The 27,764-nt window shown below is 37.2% G+C and overlaps 1 protein-coding gene across 1 annotated transcript in view; it reads right to left on the bottom strand.

Moving 5' to 3' along the window:
* Positions 1 to 9,145: 9,145 nt before the first annotated feature.
* Positions 9,146 to 27,764, bottom strand: part of AN3 (SSXT family protein) — a 64,300-nt gene continuing 45,681 nt past the window's right edge. The window contains exons 3-4 of the mRNA XM_089378574.1: positions 10,228 to 10,312; positions 9,146 to 10,100 (exon numbers count right to left, since the gene is read on the bottom strand). Coding sequence (XP_089234700.1) covers positions 9,618 to 10,100; positions 10,228 to 10,312 — 568 coding nt within the window. The 3' untranslated portion in view covers positions 9,146 to 9,617. The remainder of the gene's footprint in view (positions 10,101 to 10,227; positions 10,313 to 27,764) is intronic.

The following is a 27,764-nucleotide window of genomic DNA, read 5'->3' as shown; positions in this document are numbered from 1 at the left end:
CTTGTGAGTTCACTTTTGTACTTAGTGAACACACAATTGGATATGTGTTTTGTAGTTAACCAGCTTAGTCAAGCAATGGTTAAGCCAACCAAACTCTATTAGAAGGAAGTTAAACATGTGTTGAGATACCTCAAATGCACCACTCAGTTTGGTACGTGGTACAAATAGACAGAGGGAGTGAAGCTTTAAGGCTTCACAGATGCAGATTGGGTAGGGATTCCATCAGACAAGGAAGAGCTCATCAGGGGGAATCTTCATTATTGAGTCAGTAACAGTTTCTTGGTACAGCAAGAAGCAGAGTACATGGTTGTTAGTCAAGCAGCTTGTGAGGCTATCTGGATAAAGAAGATCCTTGTTGGCTTATTTGTTCAACATATGGATCCTACTGTGATTTACGATGACAATAAAAGTTGTATTAAACTCTCCCATAATCCAGTTTTTCATGATCAATCCAAGCATTTCGACATCTAGTATCACCATCTACGAGATTGTGTGTAGAGGAGAATCATGTTGTTGGAATACATTCCTACAGAGGAATGGGATGCAGACATCTTGATGAAGGCACTGTCAAGAGGAAAATTCAAGATCCATAGAGATGGGATAGAGGTATCTGATAATCCCTTTCTTATTGAGAAGGAGAGTTGAAAATGCAACAAGAAAAATCTTGATTTAATTTTCCCCTGAATTAAATTAGGAAAAAAAAACGTAATTCCACACCACAAGACAACTTGTACGAGTTAACTAAGTTAATTTGACTTAGTTGGTTCAGTTAATTCGAGTTGAGGGTCTAACTTGAGTCATGTACAATGTCTCCTACTTTATAGGAGCCCTAGTTGAGTTTATTTTGAGTTGTAATTAATTAATTCAGTTTATCTGAGTTAAAGTCAGTTAAACTAGTTCCAACTAATGGAGGAACTAGTAGGAGGTCTAATAGTGGGGTGTTGCTTCATGTGTTCAACCAGTTAACTGATAATTCAGTCATAAATAACTCATGCATGTCATATTTGATAGTTACCCAGTTGAGATTGGAGTTCAATGGCAGTGTATTATCAGTGGTATAATCATCCAAATTGTACAAGTGGTGCATGCAGTCATAGGAAGGCCTGTGATGGATTGCGCAATTCCAATTGAGGAATTTCCCTAATTAACAGGGGCTAATTCCTAAGGAAACATTGCAAGGAAATAGGGACTTAGGCAAATAGAAAATTGGTTAAGTATTGGCCAAGGCTTGTCTAGGAAGTTGTGAGACAGATAGAGATAGTGTAGAGGTTGCTCGAGCTTAATAAAAGCATTGTAATCTTCTCATATTTTCTGACTAATGCAATATACAGATAGCAGGGGTTTTTAGATGTGGTTTTCCCTATGAAATCATTATGTAATGTGTTGATTTAATTATTTCTCTTGTATGCTTCGTGATTTCTCGAATGATTAATTGTTTCCACTGATGAGTAGAGTAGATTCAAGTCTTTTGTTTTAGAAAATTACATAAGAAAATTGAGTCTACAAGGAAATTCTACATGGAATGTGTCAGGTCAATGCATTCTAATGTGTCACCGACCACTTGGAATTTTACAAGTCAACATTTTCTAACCTAGCACCTCCCAAACACAATACGCATCAGAGATTACTAACATGGCACATGCCACATTGTAACTGTCAAATGTCTCTTAACATCTCTTAAGCAACATTTCTACATCAACCAACTCTCAATTTATCAATGTGTGACTAAAATAAGTCAAGAAAACAGAAATAACAATTATGATCCTCAAAGTACTATTGAATGAATGTCAAATAATTAACAAGTATCTAAAATGATTTTTCTAAAAGTGACGTAAATAACGTCAAACATACATCATAGGTATATTGTGTGGCTAACATTTAGCTAAACTAATTTAAGGAAAACTATTTAGACATGCTAGGAACATTAGACATACATCGAAGTCACATCTTATAGTTGTGTATTTATAATAAATTGGAAAAAGAATTATATGACATTACTAACATTGATTATACATTCGCAAGATGTTGTTGGACCAACATTCATGCCCATTACATCAACAAACAAACAAAATTGTGGATTATATCACTTACTTGATGTCAGACTAGCATCATGCACATTGAAATAGAGACAATTCTTGTTTGGATTTTCTCTCACATTCATTTAGATCAAGCTTCGATATGAAAGAAAATCTTTTGTCATTGATGACATGTCAAACTTTGACCATGAATGTGGTAATGTTAGGATTGCATCTTCCTGGGTTTGGGGAAGGGTGTTGGCCACATCTTTGACAATAGAAATAAGGAGATATTTAAAAAAATCAATCCATTATAATTGTGTCACCTAAGGAAATTATACAAGTGATCCTGCTACATTATCACTCGTGAATATGATCCATTATGTGGATGGAAGTGATTTGGTAACCAATAATAAGGATCTCAACTCCCATGACATGTTAGACATGTAACTAAAAAACATAAAATAAAATAAGATAAAATAAAAAAGGTCAAGAGACCTTGGCTATAGAATCAAAGGTGGCATATGTTTTGGTAGTAAGCTCAACATACCACTTAGTCACAATTCCCATGAGGGAGCATTAAAAGAACCTAAGATTATTGAGATCCTCTACTATGTTATTAGGGGAATATCACAAATAAAAATTCATCATGTGGTTGTTGGAGTATTCTATAGCACCATCTCTAATTAAGGGATAATTACAAATCACTAGGCATTACCCACTGAGTTTTGCCATGCAAAATTGGATCATTAGTGAGATTCATTAACTAGTAAGATCAGTGTAGCCATGAATGAAAAAAAAAGGCCCATGAGGAGGAGGCAACAAAGGGGCGAGGAAGAACTAAACCATACATGATAGAAGTTGCAATGCTCTTAGAGGATTGTGCAGAACAAAATGTCTCTTATCAAATGAGGAATCATCATGGATCTTAAGAGGATGCTCAAGTGTGGTTAGGGTTTGCAATAGTGTCAAAATTATAAAAGCTTTGATTCTCGCTGCAATCAACTAGTTGTTTTAGAGAAATGTGGTGGTATAGGTGGTAAATAATAGATTTTCTTGGTTGTTCAGATAGTGAATATGCTTTTGGTTACAAGATTCCCAAGGATGATGAAGGGAAAATAAAATGCACTCCTAAGATGTGCTAACAATGCTTAAGCAAACTGTAAGATCCTTCAAAGTGAGCATTCACATAAGGGTGATCAAATCCAATGTAGATGTAACATAAGTGAATGTTTTAAAGAGATAAGCAATAGTATTACACTCAAGGGTATGAAATCCAAGAAGGAAATATAATTATCTCTCTCAAGTACCCTCGTAATCTCTATGAGAACTTATTAAGGTGGTAAATCTAAGATGGGTCTCTAAGCTACCCCTTCACATGAAGTGGTTACGAATTATAAAATAGTCCATCAATCATTTGCAGATTGATATGGGGGAGGCCCCACTCATCTAAAATATAATATATTATGTAGCACCCACCTTTCAAGATGCACCCTCAATTACACCCTTTAAGGACTTATCTCCTCACTGGGTGAACTTCTAGTTTCAAATTCCAATGATCTTGAATCATATTTGGACCACCTACATCCAAGATACTAATTTGAGTAAATGTGGATGTTGTTTAACAAAAAAAATACCTCTAAATTCATTGCATCCTGCTGTGAATTGACATTTGTATAGGGGTCATAAACTAGCGATTTCTTTAAAAAATTTACATCATCTTAGTTTAAATGATTATTTTTATTTTTCTTACTTAGGTTGGTAATGTTCATAAATGGGAATTCTTGACCTTCCCCATTTCTCTTTTACAAGGGAATTGCTTTTCCACTCTCTCACATTGCCTTGGTGAACAAGCTTTGAATTTCCTCTCTTTATTTTCTTAAAAACACTCCTACCCTCTTGCATTGTGTGAGGAGACCTTGATTCTTCACTCCACTCTTAGAAGAAAATCCTATTTTTCTTCCTTGTCTTATTTCTTGGAAGATTCTTTCTATTCTTAATTGCATTCTACCTTTTATTTTGGCCTTTTTCTTTTGTGAAAAATGACTTGATTATGTTTTCACTCTTGTTTGGATTGGTTGGAATAGTACTTTCCATCCCAAACCTTTATCTTGTTGGTTTGGAGTAACACACTCTTTCCTCGTTCATTTGGAAAGTCTTGTTCCACTCAATCAACACCCCTTTTAATAGATTGTAAATTTTGTTTTTTTTTCGATTTTACTCTTAAGAGGGAATCCCTTTACCTCTTTGGACCACCTACATCAAAGATACTAATTTGAGTAAATGTGAGTGTTGTTTAACAGAAAATTTACCTCTATATTCATCGCATCCTCCTGTGAATTGACATTTGTATAGGGGTCATAAGTTAGCAAATTCTTTAAAAATTGTGCACCATGTTAGTTTAAATGATTAATTTTGAAGTTTTCTCACTTAGGTTGGTAATGTTCATAATTGGGAATTATTGATCTTTCCCCATTTCTCTTTTCCGAGAGACTTGCTTTTCCACTCGCTCGCATTGCCTTGGTTAGCAAGCTTTGAATTTCCTCTCTTTCTTTTCATAAAAACACTCATGCCCTCTTGCATTGTGTGAGGAGACCTTGATTCTTCACTCCACTCTTAGAAGAAAATCTTATTTTTGTTCCTTGTATTCTTTCTTGGAAGGTTCTCTCTATTCTTAGTTGCATTCTTCCTTTTATTTTGGCCTTTTTCTTTTGCGAAAAATGACTTGATTACGTTTTCACTCTTGTTTGGATTAGTTGGAATAATACTTTCCATCCCAAACCTTCCTCTTGTTGGTTTGGAGTAACACACTCTTTCCTCGTTGATTTGGAAATTCTTCCTTCCACTCAATCAACACCCTTTTTAATAGATCGTAAATTTTGTTTTTTTCCATTTTACTCTTAAGAGGGAATCCCTTTACCTCCTTTCTCCATTGCCTTCATGAATAAGTTTTAATGTTCACCTGTTGTCTCTTTTGGTAAAAGTACATTTTCCTTCCCTTTTGTGTTGTGTGAGGCAACCTCAAATCCATATATCCCACTTGGAAATAAATCTAATTCCCTCCCCCCAACTTCATTTATTGAAAGATTTCCTCTCTTTTTAATAAAACAATTTATTTCTTCTTTATCTTTTGCCCACTTTCTCTTAAAAAAATTCCCAGTTTCTTGGTTGGTTTCAAGATTATTTTGTTTTTCATGCACCATCTTCCCCAATGGTTTGGAGTACCACCTTCTTTCCTTGATTATTAAAAAGGACTTCTTTCCACTTCATTACTCTTTTTGCCTTGATTAGGAATTCTTACCTTTTTTCAATCCTACTTTAGGGAAGAATCCCTTTTCCTCTCTGCCATCGCCTTGATGAGTGAAGTTCGATGTTCATCCATACAATGTCTCAAATGGACTTACTCTAAGAACATAATGTTCATTATTGTATGGAAATTCTACCAAATGTAAGTAGTCTTGCCACTTGGATTTCTTGTAAAGGACATAAATTTCCAACATATCTTTGATGACTTGGTTCATTCTATCAATTTGTATGTATCTTTGATTACTTGGTTCAATCTATCAATTGTTTGTTAGTCTATGGATGATAGGTTATGCCAAATTGTTGTGCACTCAAAACATAGAATAATCTCTTCTACAAACTTAATGTAAGATTCTTATCTTTATCTTTCTCTAAATCCTCGAGTATGCCAAGAAATCCAACCAATTCTTTCATGAGTATATTAGTAATATATACAACGTTACAAGTACATTGAACAAGATATTCCCCATGGTTAGATGGATCCAAGGAAATATTTACCTTAATTCCCCGTGACTAGATAATTTCAAATGGCTACAAAATTCTTAAATGCAGCCTTGGCTTTTACATTAGCTTAAAGATAGAACAATTCCATGTTCCATATTTAGTCCAAATGGACCATAGTACTCATTACAAAATTGTAATAGCTATAGAAATTTATAATTCCATGTAAATGACAAATGTCAGATTGTACAAAGAATCAAGTGAGAACCATATACAAAATATATTGTACCAATGTAGTTGATCTATTAATTGCGTCGTTATAGATTAAATAATAACCCTATGACTAGAATATGTGTCAATTGTCGTTGCTAACATTGCCTTAATTATTCTTGCATACCAGTGATTGTACACTCATGCTTGCAATGGGCACACATACTTGTCTTACTCGTAAATAAACTCATGGTCATTACATTATTTTGTCAAAAATGTTTGTAAAGTGGTTGAATTATAATCAAGCCAATCTAGGCAAAATCCAAGCCAACCTCAACATATTTTGCATAAAATAACTAGGTATATTTAGTGCCCAATTAACATGAATTCTAAAATTTCTCATTTTTGGGCAATTGCCATCATCAGTTGTTTAACTCTTTCTATTGATTCTAGTCATATGCAATATTATAACATTTTACATCCTAATGTTGTGACTTGATATAGATGCACAGTGTTGTCTTTAATAAGTGAATTTATCTTCCAAACCCACTTCTATTGAAACCCCCTCTCATCAAAGAGCCACCCACCAATTTTTGTACAAACACCTCAAATCTTAAAGGTAAGACAAGTTGAATACTATTTACAAAGTTTGGGTCACAATTAGCACAAAGCGTTCTACTTGTGTCCATAACAAGGTTATCTATTTGGTCTGAAATTGAAAAACGCATTCCTGACATTTAGAGAGCAAATAGATAAACTTGTTTCAATTTTGCATCAAAGAATTTACTCAAAGATCATATCATATAATGTGATGCACCCACCACCACCACCCTCCCCCCCTTGAGAACAAAAGAGAGTCAAATCCAATCATATTTCCTTGCACCTCTAACAGAGATGTTGACGCTCTATGGGAATGCCTTCTTCTTCTTTGTCTAAAAATATTCCGCTAGGAAAATTTTGTAATCTTCGTAATGGTTGTGTGGTTGCATCTAAAAGGAACTCATAACCTGTCCTATAAAAAAATGACCTTTGATGTTTTAGTAAAGAAGACAATTATATAGATTACTTAGCACCCAAAAGCCTTCCGGCAAAATATTAAATCCAAAAATAATTCCAATGGAATGCTTCTCCATCCTCCGGTTATTCTCAACCCTTACCTTGGGCATAAGGTGGACTTTTTTCAAGTTGAGACGGAGACACAGATATATAATCTAAAATATTATACCCGATTATAAAGTTGTGTTGAAAAGTTTGAAAGGGTAATTTTACATAGACATTGCTTAACTATGATGTATTCGCGGTATTCCAAACAAACTACACCCAGCACTAAAAGCAAAGGTGCTGGCAAACAACCTTCCTCAAAGATAACTCTAAAAAGAGGGCTTCATTTCGTAGCCAATTTACCACGTACGTAATTGAAGAAAAAGAACCTAGAGGAGGTGATTATATTTGTAGTAAAGTCAACTTCAAAAGTCCACACAACCCACCTTAATGGATAGCTCTAAGGAAAGGGTTTCATTTTGTAGTTAATTTACCACTAACGTAATTGAAGAACATAGAGGTGGTAATTACATTTGTAATAAAATCAACTTCCAAAGTCCTTTAATCATCCAATCAAGTCCACTATATCACATTTTCATAATCAACTTAGTTAAACAATACTATAATCATAAGCCCACCTCCCTCATAATCAACAAAGATGTCCTAGAAATGTCACTCTAACAATATTAGTGTCCCAATTTTACATCATGATTGACATAAACATTAAGCTGAATTTTTATTCCAAATCAGTGAAAACACCACCACCTAAACTCTAATACCAGCTTGTCGAAAACCTACCACAAATATGATCAACTGGGAGAAAATAAGAAGTCTTGCACCAAAGCATACTTGGTATAACTAGTGTTGTTATCAATAGTCAACAGCACCACCTAAACTCTAATACCTGCTTGTATAAAACCTACCACAAATATGATCAAATGGGAGAAAATATCATGTCTTGCACCAGAGAATACTTGGTATAACTAGAGTTGTCATCAACATTCAAATATGCTCATCTTGTGACATCTTGAAATATCTTCTCCCATTATAAAATCTCATTTCCTTCCCTCTTGAAAATTAGCATCTAAACTTGTACCCTATGGCTTCCCAATCTGTTGGCCTCCGTGGTTATTAAGAGGAAACATACTCTACCTTGAGATTTAATATTGAATATCATGTTCTACACTAACAAATTCCTATGACGTCATCCATTACAACTCTATTGTATGATTTACTGGGGTTTCATTTAACACCATATTGAACCAATTTCCCAAAAACAGTGTCCTGCTAGGTCCAATATATCAAGCAAGATTATAGAACTACATTTCAAATCAAATTTTATTCTAGGAATATTATCGCACTGCATTCGAAATCAAATTATTATCAAGGAACATTATCAAACTGCATTTCAAATGAAATTGTCTCACGAGTGTACTTGGTCCAAACCTTGGACATATCTATACAAAATACCAGATTTCAAATATTGTTCTTGATGAATACAAAGAAAAATTGCTTCATTTTCTATCAAAATTCTTACCGAGCCAAAACAAGCCAAGAAATAGTGGCGATATTAACCTGCCAACATCTAACCGATAAATTCCAGTCACTTTATGAAGATTCAATTCCCATATCAGCTTGCCAAACCAATATAACGATTAGATATAATGACAGTCACCACATTGCATACAAGCTACATTGTACTCGAATATAATTAATCGCTATATTTTTATATATTACGAGTTATGAAGTTCATGGAAAATGGAATCACAACATTGAAAGACACATTGAACAGATATTAACTCCTCTTGTACTGATGGGCATGTAACAGTTGCTGACATCTATCCACCATTTCAAAGATACTCTTGGATACAGAGGCCTTGAGCTTTGACTGACTGAGCTCTGCTCAGATAAGAGAAGTAAAAATCACAACATACTGCAGTAAACGATGAGAATTTCTATGTTAACAAATACAGGAAGCATATATAAGACTGAAAAACTATTTTCTATAGCTCATATTTTGGAAACAGTAGAGCTGATTAACAGATTTCAAATACTAAACTGAATAAAGTAGAAAAGATACCACAAGCTTCAACCTATTGCTCTTCTTAGGATAAAATCAGCATGCACAACTGACAGGACATGAAAATTAAGTTAAAAAGGCCCGGTGAAATGCCAAAAATAGGCATATTTACAGTTTAGGTGGTGTTCTTCACCTAAATTACCAGCAAAGAAAATATACTCAAACAAACAAGTAACAATGTTATGAAAGAGAGAATATCGTTCATAGAAGTCTAGTGAATACAAGGTTTATCTCATGACAAACTATATCCACTGTCAACCTATCATTCCCTTGTCCATCCATAAATTTACATAAGTGCCCGCCCAATGTTAGTGTCAAGCCATGCCTCAGACAAGCAAAGTTTTCACAAAGTCTGATCAATCTTGCAAAATATCAGAAATTATGCTAAAAGAGCTTGTAGGCAAAACATAATTTTGATTTGGAATCTATCTGTTTGCCCAAGAGTGAGTGTGGTTAAGAACTAAGTTTGTCTACTAAGCCCGAGTCTACTAAGCCTGTCTAAGCCTCAGTATCAATAAGGAGTTCAACTAGTTTCCTTCTTCCTCGGAGGCTTTCAGGTATGATGGTTCTGACTCATCTGCATTCTGCCCTCCAGTTGAACTCCCTCTTCCATCACCAGCACCAGCATGGGCATTCTCTGATCCAACTCCATCCTGCTTGTTTGAACCACGATCTATAGCAAAGCCCCTGTTCACCTGCATACCGTCAGCAGAGGTAGCAGACCCACGCCCAAATTCAGGGAATCCCCCAGATGACAGAGGCCCATTACATCCCATGTTTGTCTCACTGTGCAACATATGCAAACCGCTGCTTCCTCCAGAATTTATGCCAAGCTGGCTGTGAAGAGACTGTTGTTGCTGCTGTTGCTGCTGATGCTGCTGCTGCTGTTGTTGCTGAGCATACAGTATGGAAGATCTAGCTGCCATCAGAGACTGAGGAGTCACTTGTTGCTGTGCCTGTTGATGCTGCATGTAATGCCCACCAGACTGCATCACCGCATTCGGAGGAATCTGGAAAAGATCAACTGCACAGAATGAGTGAATTGATGCATATAAATAAAAGAAAGAATGAAGCTAATCCGATATAGTAAGTGCGAGTGGAAAGACATAAAACCAATTTCCTATTGACAAATGATACCTGAGCATGTGCAGTTTGTGCTTGAGGTTGAGAATCAGCAATAGCAGCCAGATACATCAAATTCTGCTGAAGTTTTGCTTGGTATCTGGCATGTAGAATGCAAGTTTTCAGAAATAGCTGCAATTATGTAATAAATACGTAGTATAGTTGTGCGAAACTTTTGTTCAAATCTCAAAGGTAACTAACATGCTGATAATCAAGTTTAAAGAGCTTCTCAAATGATATATATACTAGCCAGTTTATTAGTTTTTTTTATTCGATAGGTATGAAGCACCTAAGGTCTGTCAACAGAAGCGTGGCTCCCTTTAAGACATTTGTTCTTTCAACTTCTATCCTTTTTAATCAGTAAACTCAATCTGGGCATAGTAAATTTGTCAAGACTTTCCAGTTCTGCTATTTGAAATTACAGAACACTAGAGGAATTTTGTTTCAATCGAGATGCTTCTCATATTTTCTAACCAAAATATATAACTGCAAACACCATTGATAATAAATCAATCAACAAAGTATTACACCTCTATCAAACTGCATGATTAGTTATGCAAAAATGCCAGTATTACAAGAGTAACAATCTCTACTCAAGGATACTTCTGTACAAGTTCAAGGAATAAACAGACTGTTCTTTTCCTTCAAGAGATAAAAGGAGGTTCAAGTCAAGAACAGGTACAAAAATAATAAGGCTAAATAAAAAGGGCAGAAGAAGGACTTGCATGTGTTGAAAATCACGAGTAACACTGATCACTAATAAATAAGGCACTTGTAGGGCATCTTCCCATCAGGATATTTGCTAGCAATCTTTGTATCTGGAAGCAGCATAAAGCAGGGACGAAGAGAGCGCCTCCTAAACTAGCCAACCCTTAAACCCACCATTGTTAACTATATAATAAGAAAAAGATTTCACCTAGTAGAATGAACAGAGAAAATTCCAGTTATATATAAAATATCAAGGTCATAAATAATGGAGACAACTTCCACTAGCTTAACTCTAATTCCCCACTTAAGGCCCTGCAAAGAAATATGAAAGTAAAATGGCCACCTTGTTTATATCACCCATTCATTTACTTCTCGAAGATGGAGCACCCCTAAATGATACAAAATGGAAGTATCTGTTGAAAATTGGGCAGCTTCGGTCAAAATTCCATTGGCAAAACATAAAGGAAAATTCATATTTTTGAGTTTGACAGGTCGACCTCGTGATCCTTCAAATCAGCCCCACTTGTGATAATTGGACACTACTATATATTGACCATTGTTGACCTCATTTGGAGACTCAACCATCACATCACACATCACATCAAGAGGTTTGATCTGATCTGAGAAACCGCAGGGAGACTTCACACGTGCAAAGGAGGAGAGAATTCTGTTTCACCAGCATTGACTTGGGCACTTTGACTCTGTTTTGACCTAATTTCTTGACTGTTTTGGGAGGCCGAATTGAGGGAGACTTTGACCAAAATTTTCTGGCCACTTTGACTGAGGTTGACTGCAGGGTTGACTAGGTTTGACCACAGGCTTGACTGGGATTTGGCTAAATTGCAGGAAGAATTGTCTCTGTGTTGACAAAATTTGACTAAGGAAGGCCAAATTTATTGAAGGGCAAATGATAGGCCTAGAACAGCTCAACCAATTACCCAAAATAGACGCTTTCCTTCAATAAGACTCTCCTTCCTTTGCTGCTTCACTGATCATGACAAGGCTGCTAATCTGGCACCTTTCATATGCTGCAAGGACTGGTGCATTTCATGGCAGACCTGGTCACTGGTTAGGGCACAAGCTCTGAGTGCCACAGCAACCTAAACACATCCAACAGTCCAATTATTGACTGCGGCTAGCCTTCATATAGTCCCTCCAACTATACATTGCCTTATAGGGTTGCTATCCTTCTGAACGCAGCACTTAAAGGCCTCCAACTGCTGGCTATGGCCCTGGGCCTAACCCAGCAGTGGACTGTAACTTTGGTCCCTTCAAACAGTGACCCAATCAGCCTTTAAACAACAGTCCCTAGCTCTTCCTTTAAGCGACTTCTACTGCCCTGCAAATCGAGCTCAAGAACAACCTTATCATGCCCAAACAGCCACGCTGTTACCTACAACAATGTGGCTTTAACACAGATTCTTCACGCTGTTGTAGTACTCCTTTTGCTGCGGCTAGGTCCACACTTCTTGCTGCGTCTAAGGGTCCCTTTCAAGCTGTGTTTATGGCTCCTCAAACAGCGGCTTAAGGCCTTCTTAATTGACTGCGATTAAGGTCTCTTCCACACCTGTGGCTAGGGCTCTTTAGGGCTTCCTTTAACAGCAGATTAAGGTCTCTTCTAGACCTGCGGCTACGGCTCTTTTAGGGCTTCCTCTGGCAGCGTATTGAAGCTCACTTAGACATCGTATAGAAGCTCCTATTGGCTACGGATTAAAGCATCTCCTTGTTGCGTAGAAGAGCCTCCCCTTGCTGCATATAAAAGCCTCCTTGACTATTTTTGCCAGTATTTCTCTCAAATTGGATTGCCAATTGGGCATCCATAGATTTTACTCAAAATTTATGTTGTTGCATAATAATAATAAAACCCTCATCTGTTGCACCGGTTTCCCCACGTCGGGTTTTTCTGGGGGCATTTGTCCAAAAATAAGAGTGTCATATTTTTGTGTGCGCGCCAGTGTTTTCTTAGTTTGCAATTTATATTCCGCAGTAATTTTATTTGGTGAAGATTGTTGTGTGATTATTCCGTTGTTGTCGTAGCAATAAACTGATAAATTAATTTACAGTTAGAAGAAATAATTCCAGTTGCTGCAATAGGATTTCAGTAGTTGAAATTTCCATAGTCTAGATGAAGAGGTGGAGAGACAAATCATTTAGTTTTTTCCTATTAAGTTGTGCGCTTCAGATTTAACTCTTAATTACCTTGAGTTCATGCTATAACTCAATAATTATTGTTTTAATGACTCACTGTTGTTAAGCATATCCAATTGGTGCCACAAGTGGCTCTCCACAAAGGGTAGACTTGTTCTACTAAAATCAAATTTGGAAAGTATACTTGTTTATTGATGTCCATTGCCCATAGTCCAGAAGGAATGTTAAATAAATTGCTAGACCCAAGGAGGGGAGTGGTTGGGCCTTGAAAAATATCTACGCTTTCAGTTAGGATTTAGTTGCAAAAAGTCTTTATTTCAATGAAGGCTTAAGAGGTAAGGTGACGATATTCAAATATCTTGAAGGCAATTCAATGGAGGACTAGCTCAGAGTGGATAAAAAGGAAACAAAAGGCTCCTCACATGTTTGGAAAGCAATGTTAAACATGACCCCTTTTGTAGGAAAATGGATAGATTGGTAGTGGAAAAAAGGCAATAAGTTAAGGCTTAGAGAAAACCCTTAGATTGATATCGGAGAAAACTTTTGACTTTCAACCCATTTACTATCAAAGCTACGTGACATGGATATCCACATGCTAAGAGAGGTGCCAAGACCTAGTTCTAGCCGCAGACAAGATTGGTCTTTTGCAAATCAGCTAGGTTTAAAATGGTCACATTACACATCTTTGTCAAAACACAATGTTGTGTGGCTTACAAGTCAAGAGGATGAATTCAAATGGACCAAAAATAATGCTACAGTTAACGTGACAGCCAAAATGATAGAAAGCAAAGATGGATGAAGTGACTGAAGAAAAAATTTGGAAGTGAATGGCAAACTAGGAATTGGACAGTCCTCTAAAAACCAATTTTTTTCTTTGGCTTACTCTTAAAAAGAAGGTACCAACCAAGGACATTGGACAAAACCATGGTTGTCAAGGCCTTGGTAGGTGCATACTTTGTAAGATAAACTTTGAATCGATTAATCATCTCTTTGTCCATTATTATTTCACCGAGCTTGTTTGGAATGAAGTTCTTCAAGTTGTTAAATAGCATAAATGGTGTGGGGAGGGTCCACCCACGGGGGAGGAGGTGATGGAACAAAGCTAACCTACAAAGAGCTCCTATCAATATAGGTCTATATTTTCACTTAGAGGTCCTGCATGCTATGTGATCCAAGGAATTAGGTTGTCGAAAAATAATACGACCTTTGAAGAAAAAATTATTTCTACTAGTTTAGGGGCACACAAAATAAGGGTGTCCTTTGAGGGAAGCTAGAAACCATTCACTGCAACAGTTCCACATGCCACAAAAGAAGGTTTTATTAACTCAGAGAGAGCATAGGGCTTCTTTAATGGTGCATGCCAAGAACCCTTGCTAGAAGTGGTGTTGGAGCCCTTCTTTATTCTAAATATGGTGTAGGGATCGGATCCAACAATTGAATTGAATTTATGCTCTCTTGATTCTCTTACAAGTTGCAACAAAGAAAGGCTCGAATAAGCTAAAAAATATGGGGGATTCCAAGCTTCTCATGGACTAAACAAACTAGTAATTGTAAAATTGAAAATATGCATTTAGTTTTTATTATGATGTGATCCAAGAGGTTGAAGGCAATTTGCTTATGTCATGTTTAAACACATTTAGAAAAAATAGCGGTCATGATGACAACTTGTCAAAGGAAGCTCTATCCCTGCATGAGGGTCTACTCATTGAACAAGAATTCTAGGAAAATCTATAAATGTCTAGAATTATTTAGTCCATCTTGTAATTGCCTTTGTTTTGTTGTTTTAGTATTCTTTTGACTATGCTATTGAAAAAGATCTAGTTACAAATCGTGTGATTGTTCAAGTTTGTTGCTATGTGAGGGAGGTTGTTTTCACTGTTTAAAGAAGTTAATTGTCACATTTTGTAAGACTACAATTATGTCAATTAAGGATTGTGAAGGGTGTGGACAAACACACTTTTTTTTAAAAGAATTAATGGTTAGTCAATGTATATTATGATTTCACCTTAGAACTATTGAATATAAGAATTTTTTCTTTGGAAAAAAGAGATTAGATGATTTTAGACTCCCTAAAGCTCCCATGGCCCTCATGTGGGCTTGGGTGGGCCTAAACAGCTTACTCAAACAATCAAAACATCTTACTTTCACAACGAAATGAATCAAAAACATCCTAAGATGTGTCATACAACCCTTTCAAATTGTGAAACATCATATAATACAGTTCAACGAATTTTTGGGTCATGCCAGTGCATTTTGACTATTAGAACATAACATGGCTAGGTGTTTCATACTACCTAGTTGTGAGACTATATTAAGGAGGCCCAACAGGTATAGTTAGAGTTAAGGGTCCATAAGAAGCATGAATAAGTAACAAATCTAACCCTATTATTGCCCAAATTGTACATGACAATGAAAGCCCTAATCCATAAGGTACAATCTAAGGTGTAACCTCTAGGAAGTTCTCCATTGTAACCTCAACAACATGTCCTCTACACTTTAGACTCGCCCTACACCAACTCAAGGGGGTATGCCTACTAGGATTACTAAGACCAATTAGTGAAGAATAAGGTGAAATTGACAGTAGCCTTAGTAAAAAGGGGTTTGGAGTTTGTTAGGGTTCTTAAGAATAAGTGACAAAAGGGCATAGAGATTAGTGCCAAATACAACTAGGGCAATGGAGTTAGGGTCAATTGAATGGCAATGAAGTCAAGAAGAAACACTCCAAGAGTTGGCTTATTTACTTCAAAAATTAGGGTTTTGGGACTAGAACCACGAAGCTAAATAATTCCTCACCCAATTAAGATCAATAAACTCAAAGACTACAACAAGGGCCTTCAATGGAAGATGATCCTCACCATCCAAGATCAACTACGACTTGATGAAATCACTTAATACTTCAATCAAGGAACCATAAGGAAGAACAAAGCATGGTATCAAATACTCACCAAATCAATAAAGGAAGAATGAGGACAAACCCTAAACTTCTTCCTTCCAAGTGATAAGGATATCCTTCTATGGGTCAATCTCGAAATTTAGAAGACACAAACATTCCACCATTAATCTTCAAGCACCAAAAGAAAACCAAGTAGGAAAAGCATCGAATTGACAACATTCATCCACAAAGAAAGAACCCTTGCACTATAAATGGTCCAAGAAAGATATGCCAATTAAGCTCCAATGAGAGAGCTCCCAAAATATTCAACCATAAGCACAGATGAGGAAGTGCATCCCTTTATATAAATGATACTAAACTTCCTTTCCAATTAAAATAATATTATCTCATGTGATTCCTTAGATCTAGCCTAAGAAAAGTAGAATTATAACTAAGTGATACTAAAACAACAATAAAATAAGTGGTCAAGCGGCATGTACAATGAATAAGATGATGCAAACCCCCAATGAGAGGTCCTCTTTTCCAAAGTGATGTCAATGACCTCCCAAGTTTCCATATTGGCCTCTAAATAGCCCAAGCATGTGTAGATCCTCAACTACCTCACAAGAACTGCAAATCAATCCTCCAAAATAGTGACATAAACCCCCCAAAGGCGGAAGCTCCTTCAAAATAGCTCCAAAAAAAGTGTAATATGATGCTCCATTACTACTTCCAAAATAGGCCTCAATTGAATGCCTATAGTCATTTCATAGGTTAAGGCACCTCCATGAAGCATAGGGATAAACTTCCAAGTCAAAAATTTGCCATGAGATGCCCAAACAACAATATTGACATCCACATGTATGGGGTTGACCCTCACGTTCAACGCATTAATCTTCATGTTATGTGTTTGGACAACGTCCACATCATCTTCATGTCAAACAAGCAACTCCAAAAACCCTGGCAACAAGCCCTTCATGTCATATTATGTCACAACAACACCCCACGGGTGTGATAAGACTCTCACGTGTGGATCAACCCTCATATTAGGTGATAATCAGCTCATAAAATGACCAATTAAGAGGGCACTCCATAACCTTCCACGCGACATGTATAGTTCATGTGTTCACAAGTAGCCCCAAAAAGTACCTTGGATAGTGAGATCAATGCCTTGATAAGCATGAATTTCTTTGCAAACATGAAAATGCCCGAAAATAAAATGAGGCTCACTACTTAATAAGTGAATGCCATGTCATCAAAACCCTCCTGCTCATCTATATACAAGTGAATACCCATGCTATCAAAGCTCACAATGCAAGAGCTAGTGATGAAATTCCCTATGGGTACCCCTGTCAAAATGAAGGGTAACAGATGCTATACTTGAAAAAATAGAGGAGATGATATTGCACATTGAAGAGTTTTATAAATCAAAGTCACTTCACTCTACAATGATGACTTCACACATAAGTAGATAGATCAAAAAGCATGTTAGCAAGCCATATAATCTAAACATCTATGGGCAATAGGTGTTCATCCTTTACATTGGGAACCTCGAATAAAGTGATGAAGCATGCCCAATACCAAACCTCTCATGTGGTTTAACACAAATGTTTAATCCCAGCTCACTAACACATGGCTCCACCAAATTTATATGTTCATCATCAATGCTTAAAAGGAAAAAGTAAAAGCAATAAAGAAAAAGCTAAGATGCATCTTATACATGCATTAACACATCAAATAATATCTTGAACTAAGCACTTTTATTATGCATAATCCCACTAGAAAGAATCTCAAATAGTGTTGCTTTATAGATACAACCTAGGTTATAAGGCATAACACAAACAAGCTAGGTTATCAGGCATTACATAAGGGGAAAGAAAGAGAATTCAGAGAAGAAGACAGAGTGTTATTTTTCATATCTTAGCAAGAGGACTAGAGTACATATTTATAATAATATAAGGAGGTGCTATAATTGGACACCAAGGATAAAATTATCCTAAAGATAAATATAATCCAAAAGATGAAAATAATATTAAAGATAAGACTTGGATGCAAAGCTCACATTCAACCCTTAAAATGAAATTAGTCTCCTAATAGAATATTCCTCACACAAGTATTAAAAAAATAAGCCTACGAGCAAAAATTACATTATGATTATGAAATTACTTTCATAATGTCTCATTATGTTAAAGGTAGATTTATGTCCAAATGAAGGAAAGAAAATAAATGGCAATGTGGATGGAATCAAATCCATTTTTGGTATGTGGGTAGTACAAAAGGTTTATTGAGAATTTTTTCAAGATTAGCCACTCAACTAAACTATTTAACCAAAAAGGATGCCATGTTCCAATGGAAAGATGTGTATTTAAAAATCTCAAATAGTGATTATTAGATAAGAAAATTTTAAATCACAATTAATAGGTCAATGGGATTGTTAATGACAATAAATAGGTCAATGGGATTTCTAAGTACACTAGTATCGATACATTGCAAGAGCATAGGGCTACACCTATATAAATATCAAAAGTGGATCTAATCTAAGAATTAAACTCTAATATCTAGCAAAGATGAAAGTCATGCTGGAAAATCTATAGTATACATGCACTAGTAAGGGCCAAAAGCCATACATCCGTAAAGGGATGCCTCAAAAGAAGGTGCAAGGGGAAGGGAAGAAGCCACAGTGTCCCCTACTCCTATCACCTAAAAGGTTGGAGGAAATGATGCTCTCCTACAGGTCATCCACCTCTATAAAGGTGTCTCTTCTTAATTTTAGTTAACAATGGTATGTTCTATGCTTGCAACAATTACTTCAATGCCCTTTCGATAGCCCAATGACAATTTCCAGTTTAAATTCCAATAGCAATCACATTGACAGTAATTGTACATAGAACATAAACAATAAATGCAGAAGACAAGCCAAGACAAGAGAACACCGAGATTTGGTGAATGCCAGGGAAAAACACCAAGATGGGGAAAACCCTTTGATCAATTCTTCTTATTATTATATCAAATGTTCAGCACAAAGAGAGTACAAAAGTCAAAATTGACTTGCCAAATCAAAGTCAAAACAGCCCTGTCAAATCTGCAGTCAACAGCGACCAAATCTTGCCCTACCCAAAAAGTCAACTTTGGTCATCGCAGCAGTAAACAATCCACAATGTAGCTCGTTCAAACCCAGTCAAACACAGCCTTCTTTGCTGGTCAAAATCAACCCAAAACAATCAATAAAACAGCAGTCAAACTTGGTCAAATTTTGCACTTTTGTCCTGTGATCAGCCCAGTCAACATGCCCAAAAACCTCGATTTGTGTGCCAAACAATGCGGCCTACCCAAACAAAAAGATTCCCACAAAAATCAAAGTCAAACTTGGTCAAATACCCCTTGGTCAACGTTGGTCAAACCCTGCAACAGATCTAAAATTTGGCCTCTGAAATTCGTCCTCCTTTCTGCTGCACATGTGAGAAAAAAGATGCCAATAAGGAGTACGAACCAATCAAATGAGGAGATAGAAGAGTATGTTGAGTTGATGAGGTGCCAAATGAGGATGGAGGTCTCTCTTATTTATACAAGTCGTTGAGGGTCGAGAGACATGTCCATTGATCTTCATGAGCCTACATGATGATGTGGCTGACCTTGACAATTTACACATGTGGGTGGTCTTGACCTCGGAAACATATTTTTCCTTATCCAAATTTGATGATCTTTAGGTCGATTTTGGTCTTCTTGAAAAGAGGGATTCAAAGCAATAATCATCTCCATCAATTGACTTGTCCAAAGTTGAATTTGGCCCTAGTTGCCCATTTTAACACTCCCTCTCAACTAGGGATAATTCCACCTGTCAATCCATCCATCATCATGTCATCCTGTCATCATGTATCGTCTATGCATCTCATCTTAACTCTGTTGAGCATTGATGTAATAATGAAGAAGAATCAATCGAGAGTGAGTCACAAGACCTTGCCACTCTCCACTGACCAAAGTCAGTCCAAGGGTAGAACCCATTCGGATTTTATCTTAAATGATCAAGTTGTTGAACACCATGCATCCTAGGCATAGAGAGTACGACAGTACACGATGTGTCCATCTGTAGTGCTATGGTCCCTATCCACTTTTCCCAACTCATTGGCCAGATGACAGGTACTTCCCATGATTCTCGAACTGCATGGGTAGGATGTATGTTGGGGCATCCGAGGAGAAGGTGAACCACTCATCCTACTCATATGCCATTGGAGAAAGTGAACCACTTATCCTATGCATATATCATCAATCGTAGGGGTTAGGTGAACCACTCACCCTACACACGTGTCATCAATCATGGGGGGAGGTGAACCACTCACCCTACACACATGTCAACCATCAAGGGATACCACAGGGGAAGGTGAACCACTCACCCTGTACATAGCGTACCTATAGGTTGTTGAAAATGCAGTAAGAAAATCTCAGTTTGACTTTGCCTTGGTCAAACTAGAGAAAATTCGAATTTCCATTTCAGCATAAATCTTGGAGGTAGTTAACTGAGGTGACATGGCACTTGTCACTCAGTTAACTCAGTTAATTTGAGTTGGGGAAGCTTGAGTTTAGTTCAGTATGATTGATTGCTAATTTGTAGCAATCTATTTCAGTTAAATTGAGTTATGGTCAATTAAACTAGTTCTAACTGTTGGAGGAACTAGTGGAAGGTCAAGTTGTGGAAGTGGAACTTCAACCACACTCAGTGATCAACCGTCAGCCCAAAATAATTTATGCATGCAGAGAATTCGAGTTACCCAACTAAGATGGAGATTCCAAGGCAATGTACTATCAGTTGTAGACTATTCCGAAGTGTACGGGTGGTGCATGCAGTCAGAGGATGAGCCTAGAGGAATTGTGCAATCCAATTGAGGGAATTTCCTAAATAATAGGGGCTAATTTCCTCAAGGAATAACGCAAGGAAATAGGAGCTTGGAGGGCTTGAAAATTGGCTAAGTGTTGGCCAGAGTCAATCAGTCAGGCAAAGAGATAGACTATACACTTGCAGGTTGTGCTCAGGCTTGAGCAAGCATATGTATTCATCTCTATTATTTGATTAATGCAATACAGATAAGAAGGGGTTTTGAGCAGTTGCTTTCCCTTAGATAGATCTTTGTGAATGTGTAATAATTCTTCTTGCGTGTTTATGATTTGTGTTCTCGATTGTGAATTGAATCCCGCAGAATAGTAGAGTAGATTTGAGTCTTGTGTTTTAGTAAATTTCATCATCATCTTCAAATCTACACAATAATTTCTACATAGGGGAAGGTGAACCACTCACCCTATGGTCGCTCATAGCTCCAAGAAGCACCCCAGGCCCCCATGAGCTCCCTGAGCTCAATGTCCAACTCAAGCGAGACCTTCATGGAAGGGTCCTTCCACGACTCCAAGTCTCTCTTGGAAGACTAAGAATTTGACCTTCCCCAAGGGCTTCGTGAGGATGTCAGCAACCTTCTCATCAGTCCTGGTGTGTTGGAACTTGGAGCCTTATTTCCCCCCGTTGTACGATATCCCTGATAACGTGGTACTTGATATCAATGTGCTTGGAGCAGTCGTGGAACACGGGATTCTCTGAAAGGCAAATCCCACTCTAGTTATTGCAATAGATCACGATGATATCTAGCACATGCTGAAAGAGCTCATTGAAGAGCTTCCTCAACCAAACAGCTTCACAACAGGCCATACTAGCTGCAATGTATTCGGCCTCGGCAGTGCTTAGAACAACTGACTTTTGCTTCCTGCTCATCCAAGAAATCGAAGCAAACCCTAATGAGAAGCAACATCTTGATGTGCTCCTTCTATACGCAACATTGCCTGCCCAGTCAGCATCCAGTATATCCATGTAGTCTCAAATTCCCAGCAGTGTATCTCAGACCATAGTTTATTATGCCACAGAGGTATCTCAAGAGATTCTTAGCAAAATATAATGTATGTGATGAGGCTCAACCATAAATTGCTCAAAGTGTTTATAGCGAAGCATATGTCTAGTCAAAGTTTACCAAGAACATCAAGGCCCCCACAAGTTGTTTATACTCGGAAGGATTTGCCAATTCGGGCCCAGCAACACTTCCACATAGCTTCTTGAAGTTGAGTACCATTGGATTAGACCTAGACTTGCAATCCACCATCCCACATCTGTCTAACAACTTCACAATGTATTTTCCTTAAGAAAGGAAAATCTCGCCTGGCTTTTGCCAGACCTCCAGGTCTAAGAAATAATGCATCAGACCTAGGTTCTTCATCTTGAACTTGGAAGTCAACTCCCTATTGCATTGATAAATGAGAGGGTTTGCACCTGTTAGAAAGAGATCATCAACATAAAGGACCAAAAAAAGAGGCATGTCCTTTTCAAACTTGAGGTATAGGTTAGGATCAACATAGCTCCCGGTAAATCCTAGCTTCACGAGATAATTGTCAATCCTCTCATACCAAGCCCTAGGGGCTTGCTTCAACCCATAGAGAGATTTCTTCAACCTACATACATGTGTCCTTCGATCTTGTACTTCAAACCATTGAGGTTGCTCCAAGTAGACTTCCTCCTTAACCGAGCCATGCAAGAAAGTAGTTTTGGCGTCCATTTGATGTAAGGCTCCATCCTTGATTGGCAACGAGAGCAATAATAGATCAAATAGTGGTATATGGAGCAACCGGTGCAAATATTTCATCATAGCCCACTCCTTCCTTTTGAGAGAAACCGCGAGCAACGAACCTGGCCTTATATTTTTCAGCACTCCCATCAGCTCCATGTTTAATTTTGTAAAGCCATTTAGAAGTTACCATAAACATGTCCTTGGGTCTAGGCACCACATACCAGACATCATTCTTCATGATTGATTCATACTCCTCGTTCATCGCATCTTTCCAAACCTGGTGCTTTACGGCTTCTTCAAACGTGCAAGGTTCAGCTTGAATAATAGTACCCATAGCAGACAAATAACCCTGATACCTACTCGGCTTCTTACTATCAAGAGATGTCCCTCTTGGAGCAATATGTCTTTCGGCATCTTCGAGAGTATCTTGAGCCATACTGGACGTTTCCTTGAGGTAGAGGGATAACCAAGAGATGGATCAATAGGATCCATCGGCCCTTCAACATCGGGCATAGGCTCATCTGTCAAAGGTTTATCCTGTTTTTCAACAGCATCATCGTCCTTCCTTGAGATAGGGAAATCTCTGGCTTTCCCAAGGGCAGTATCTTCATCAAAGGTGACATCACGGCTTACTTCCACATCTCTTCAACCAGACACATAGATTCTATATGCCTTTGAATTTTCCCTATAGCTGACGAATATACCTTTTTTCGCAAAGGCTTCCAACTTATTTCTTTCCTCTTTAGGCACATGAAAATATATCGAACAACCAAAGATTCTAAAATGAGAAACATCAGGTTTCTTACCAATGAAGACTTCTTCAGGTGTCTTGAAATCCAATGCTTTATGAGTGCTCCTATTTTGAACATATACGACAGTGTTGGTAGCTTCTCCCCACAAGAATTTAAGTAGACCTTGATCATGAAGCATGGCACGGGTGGTTTCCATAATTGTTCAATTTTTCCTTTCAACAACTCCATTCCGCTTAGGAGTGTATGGAACAGTTGTCTCCCTCTTAATGCCATCCTCTCTGCAAAAGTCATTGAATTCATTTGATTCATATTCAGTTTCATTGTCAATCCTTAATATATTGATCTTCTTCCCTGTTTGATTCTCCACGAATGATTTGAAAAAACAAAACCATTTGAACACTTCATCATTCCTCTTCAAAAAATAGATCCATGTTTTGCGTGAAAAGTCATCCACAAAAATTGCATAATATGTGTATCCTCCCAATGAGGTTATATGCAGGGCACCAGATACGTCGCAATGGACCAATTGAAGAATATCAGTTGTCTGGCTTCCACTGGAAGGGAATGGTCCCTTTATATGTTTCCCAGTTGCATATCCCTAACAAACTCCTTCATGGTTCATATTAAATTTAGTTGTGACCATCTTCTTTACATAAGGCTTTGTAATGTAAATGGGCAAATCTTCGGTGCCATAATTCACATTGAAAAGAAGTATCACTCGCCAAAGCTCCCAAAGGACTTCCACCAACTTGATAGAGACCATCAATCCTAAATCCAAGAGTGAATGCATCTTTAGGGTTTCTTTTCCAAATACGTACCTTTCCATCAATGAATGCTACCTTGAAGCCTTTATCTTCCATCACTGAAATAGACACCAGGTTCTTCTTTCAATCGGGAACATACAACACTTCTTGTAGATGTATGGTTTGACCTTGATTCAAGTGAAGAGTGACAGTACCTATCCCTTTCACGGGGTAGGTGGCATTATCTCCAAGTATGATCTTTAGATTAGTCTTTTTTTCAACCAAATTTGAGAGGGCCTCTTTGTATCCAGTGAAGTGCCTTGAGGCTCCACTATCAATCAACCAATGATCCAACGTATCTAGAGGAGAGGAAGCAGATAGAGTGAAAATAAGGAAAAACTTATCTTGTTTTTCCACAACATTACTTTTATCATACCTAGCATTTCTTGTCCTCTTGGGAGGTCGACCATTTCCATTTCGAGCAGCAGGAGCATTCCTCTTTCCTTTGTTGTTGAACTTGTTGTTCCTTTGATTTCCATTGTCATTGCCTTCGAAATTTTTGTGGTGGTGGTTGTCGTCATCCCTTGGAGAATTCTTCTTGTGAGAGCATTCTCTAGCATATTGGTCAAACTTGTTGCAATTTTAACACCTCCCTTTTCTTTCTTCTTTGAATCCCTTCTTAGATCCTTGACCTTGTCTCCTTGGACCAGCGTTATTCTTCTTTTTGCATGAGCGAAGAAGGCAGTAGGTTCATTTCCATTAGAGGGTTTATCTCTCTCCATCATCCTAGTCTCCTCTTGAGTGCATCTAGCCAATAACTCATTGAAACCAGATATCCTGTCATTGTTGACAATGGTGGTGGTAAATACATCCCATGATCTTGAAAGACCTCCAAGTGCAATGAGAGTGAGCTCCCTATCAGCAATAACTTTTCCAATAGATAGAAGGTCATTTTTTATTTGAGTTATTCTCATGAAGTAGGATTGGATAGACTCCCCTTTATCCATATTGATATCCTTCAACTTGCTTTTGAGAAAGAGGATTTGATTTGCATTGTTCACTTTAAACATCCCAACCAACTTATCATATATTTCCTTAGAAGTTCCCAAATTAGAAACATAGGGAACCAAATGCTTTTGAATAGAGTCAACCAAAATTTTCTTTGCTTTGACCTCACCTTTTCTATACTTTGTTTTAGCAACAATCGGTGCATTTGAAGGAGGCTCCACCACTTTTCCCTGCACATAGTCCAATACTTCATGCTCCTCCAAGGTCAGGTCCAAAGTCATCTTCCATGCATGATAGTCATATTTGTCATTGAGCTTGTCCTCAGCCTTGAAGTAGGATGTAGAAGCCATTGAGACTTGTCCAACAATCTTGTCCAACAGAATTCTTAGTGATTGCTTTTCTCTATCTTGCTTGGGCTTTGTCTTCACCTAGGCTCTGATACCATGTTAATTTTAGTTAACAATGGTATGTTCTATCCCTGCAACAATTACTTCAATGTCCTTTAGATAGCCCAACGACAATTTCCAATTTAATTTCCAATAGCAATCACATTAACAGTAATTGTAGATAGAACATAAAAAATAAATGCAGAAGACAAGCCAAGACAAGAGAACACCAGGATTTGGCGAATATCGAGGGAAAACCCTTTGATCAATTCTTCTAATTATTATATCAAATAATAATTAAACTCAAAAAAGCCTTGTCAAATCTGCAATCAACAACAGTCAAATCTTGCCCTAACCAGAAAGTCTACGTTGGCCAACACAATAGTAAAAAATCCACAATGTAGCTTGGTCAAACCCAGTCAAACTCGACCTTCTTTGTTGGTCAAAGCCAACCCAAAACAATCAATAAAACAACGATCAAACTTGGTCAAATTCTGCACTTTTGTCTTGCAGTCAGCCCAGTCGACATGCCCAGAAAACCAAGGTTTGCATGCCAAACAATGTTGCCTACCCAAATAGAAAGATTCCCACAAATATCGCAATCAAACTTGGTCAAATACCCCTTGGTCAACGTTAGGCAAACCCTGCAACAAATCTGAAATTCAGCCTATGAAATTCGACCTTCTTTATGCCACACGTGTGAGAAAAAGAGATGCCCAATAAGGTGTAAGAACAAATCAAATGAGGAGAGAGAAGAATATGTTGAGTTGATGAGGTGCCAAATGACGATGGGGGTCTCTCTCTATTTATACAAGTCGTTGAGGGTCAAGAGACATGTCCAATGGGCTTCATGAGCCTACATGATGATGTGGCTGACCTTGACAATTTGCATGTGTGGGCTTGACCTCAAAAACATATTTTTCCTTATCCAAATTTGATGATATTTAGGTCGATTTTGGTCCTCTCAAAAAGAGGAATTCAATGCAATAATCTCCATCAAATGAGTTGTCCAAAGTGGAATTTGGTCGTAGTTGCCAATTTTAACATCTCTCCTAGTCCAAGGCCAAGTGAAAAAATTGAGTCTAGGACTAGAGAAAAAGAATAATTTAATGAAAAGATAATCAAATAAAAGATCATATGAAATATGATTAAAGGCTAATTAATGAAGGAAATCATGTAAAAGAAATTGAGAACCACCTTAATGGGAGTTATGGTATCAATGGCACAACTAACTTTGAGATCACCACCACAAATCAAAGAACTAAAGATGACCAAAGAATATTGACAATCCACCTACAACTTGCATGGGAGACCCAAGCATATATGAGGATGTAAATGTTCGTTCAAAATAATTTGTCTTGAAAGCGTATTTTGTAATGTCCTTGAAACCAAAATGGACACTACCACTACACAAAATATCGATAAAATACAAATGTAAAGAGAATAAGATGATTAAAAACTACCATTTATAATATGCCAAAGGGCACTATTCATAAACAATGTCTTACTATTAAATGGAAATCCCACCTATTGAAATATTTCAAAAAACATAAACAATATTTTATTTGTTGCATAAAATTGGTTTTCATATGTATGTATGTATGTACATATCTAGTTTTCTATTTGTATCCTACCATGTCATATCCAGTTTTCTAAAATGTTGGTGTCTTTGTATTATTCTCATACCTATACTAATACTTATACCTTGGTAACAAAGCTAAAAATTGTTTAAACAATTGAATTTTGCAATTGAATTCCACCCACCAAGCACAACGATCTATGACTTGTTTTCCTTATTGTATTTTTCAACTTGTATTAACTCTTTACAATCCACCTCTATTTCATAAATATATCTACAAGAATACCAAGTATTTTGAATGGGAATTACCCAATGTAAAGCCCATGCTTTGAAAAATATTGATTTGACTATTGTGTGCATAGTTATAATTAAACATGTGTGATTTATCCTCATCAATAGTTTGTTCCCGGTACTTCTAAATGCAACCTCATAACATATTTAAAACATCGAGCCTCTTGAATTGATGTCTGGCCAATGATATTTGTGTCACATACAAATGTGGAGGAGTGATCACGTCCTTTTCAACAACCTTTACCACTTTTATAGAAGTGTTGTAAGTGCACAAGGATTTAGGAACCAAAAGTGTGCAAGGATTTAGGAGCAGGGATCAAAATTCTCAAAGCAATTCAAGACTATATTCAGCAGAGAAAAGTTCTAGAGCTGAGAATAGTCAAGAGAATCCTATCACTTTCTTAGAGATAGATCGTTGGTTGCAATAGTTGTAGAGAAAACGATAGGACACCAGATTAGTTATGAT

This window comes from Pinus tabuliformis, chromosome J (genome assembly GCF_031772625.1).
Source record: "Pinus tabuliformis cultivar Carrire ecotype Pingquan chromosome J, CPIR1, whole genome shotgun sequence".
In the NCBI taxonomy this organism is placed as follows: domain Eukaryota; kingdom Viridiplantae; phylum Streptophyta; class Pinopsida; order Pinales; family Pinaceae; genus Pinus; species Pinus tabuliformis.
Note: the sequence above shows the minus strand (reverse complement) of the source record. Positions and strands in the feature narration are given on the sequence as shown.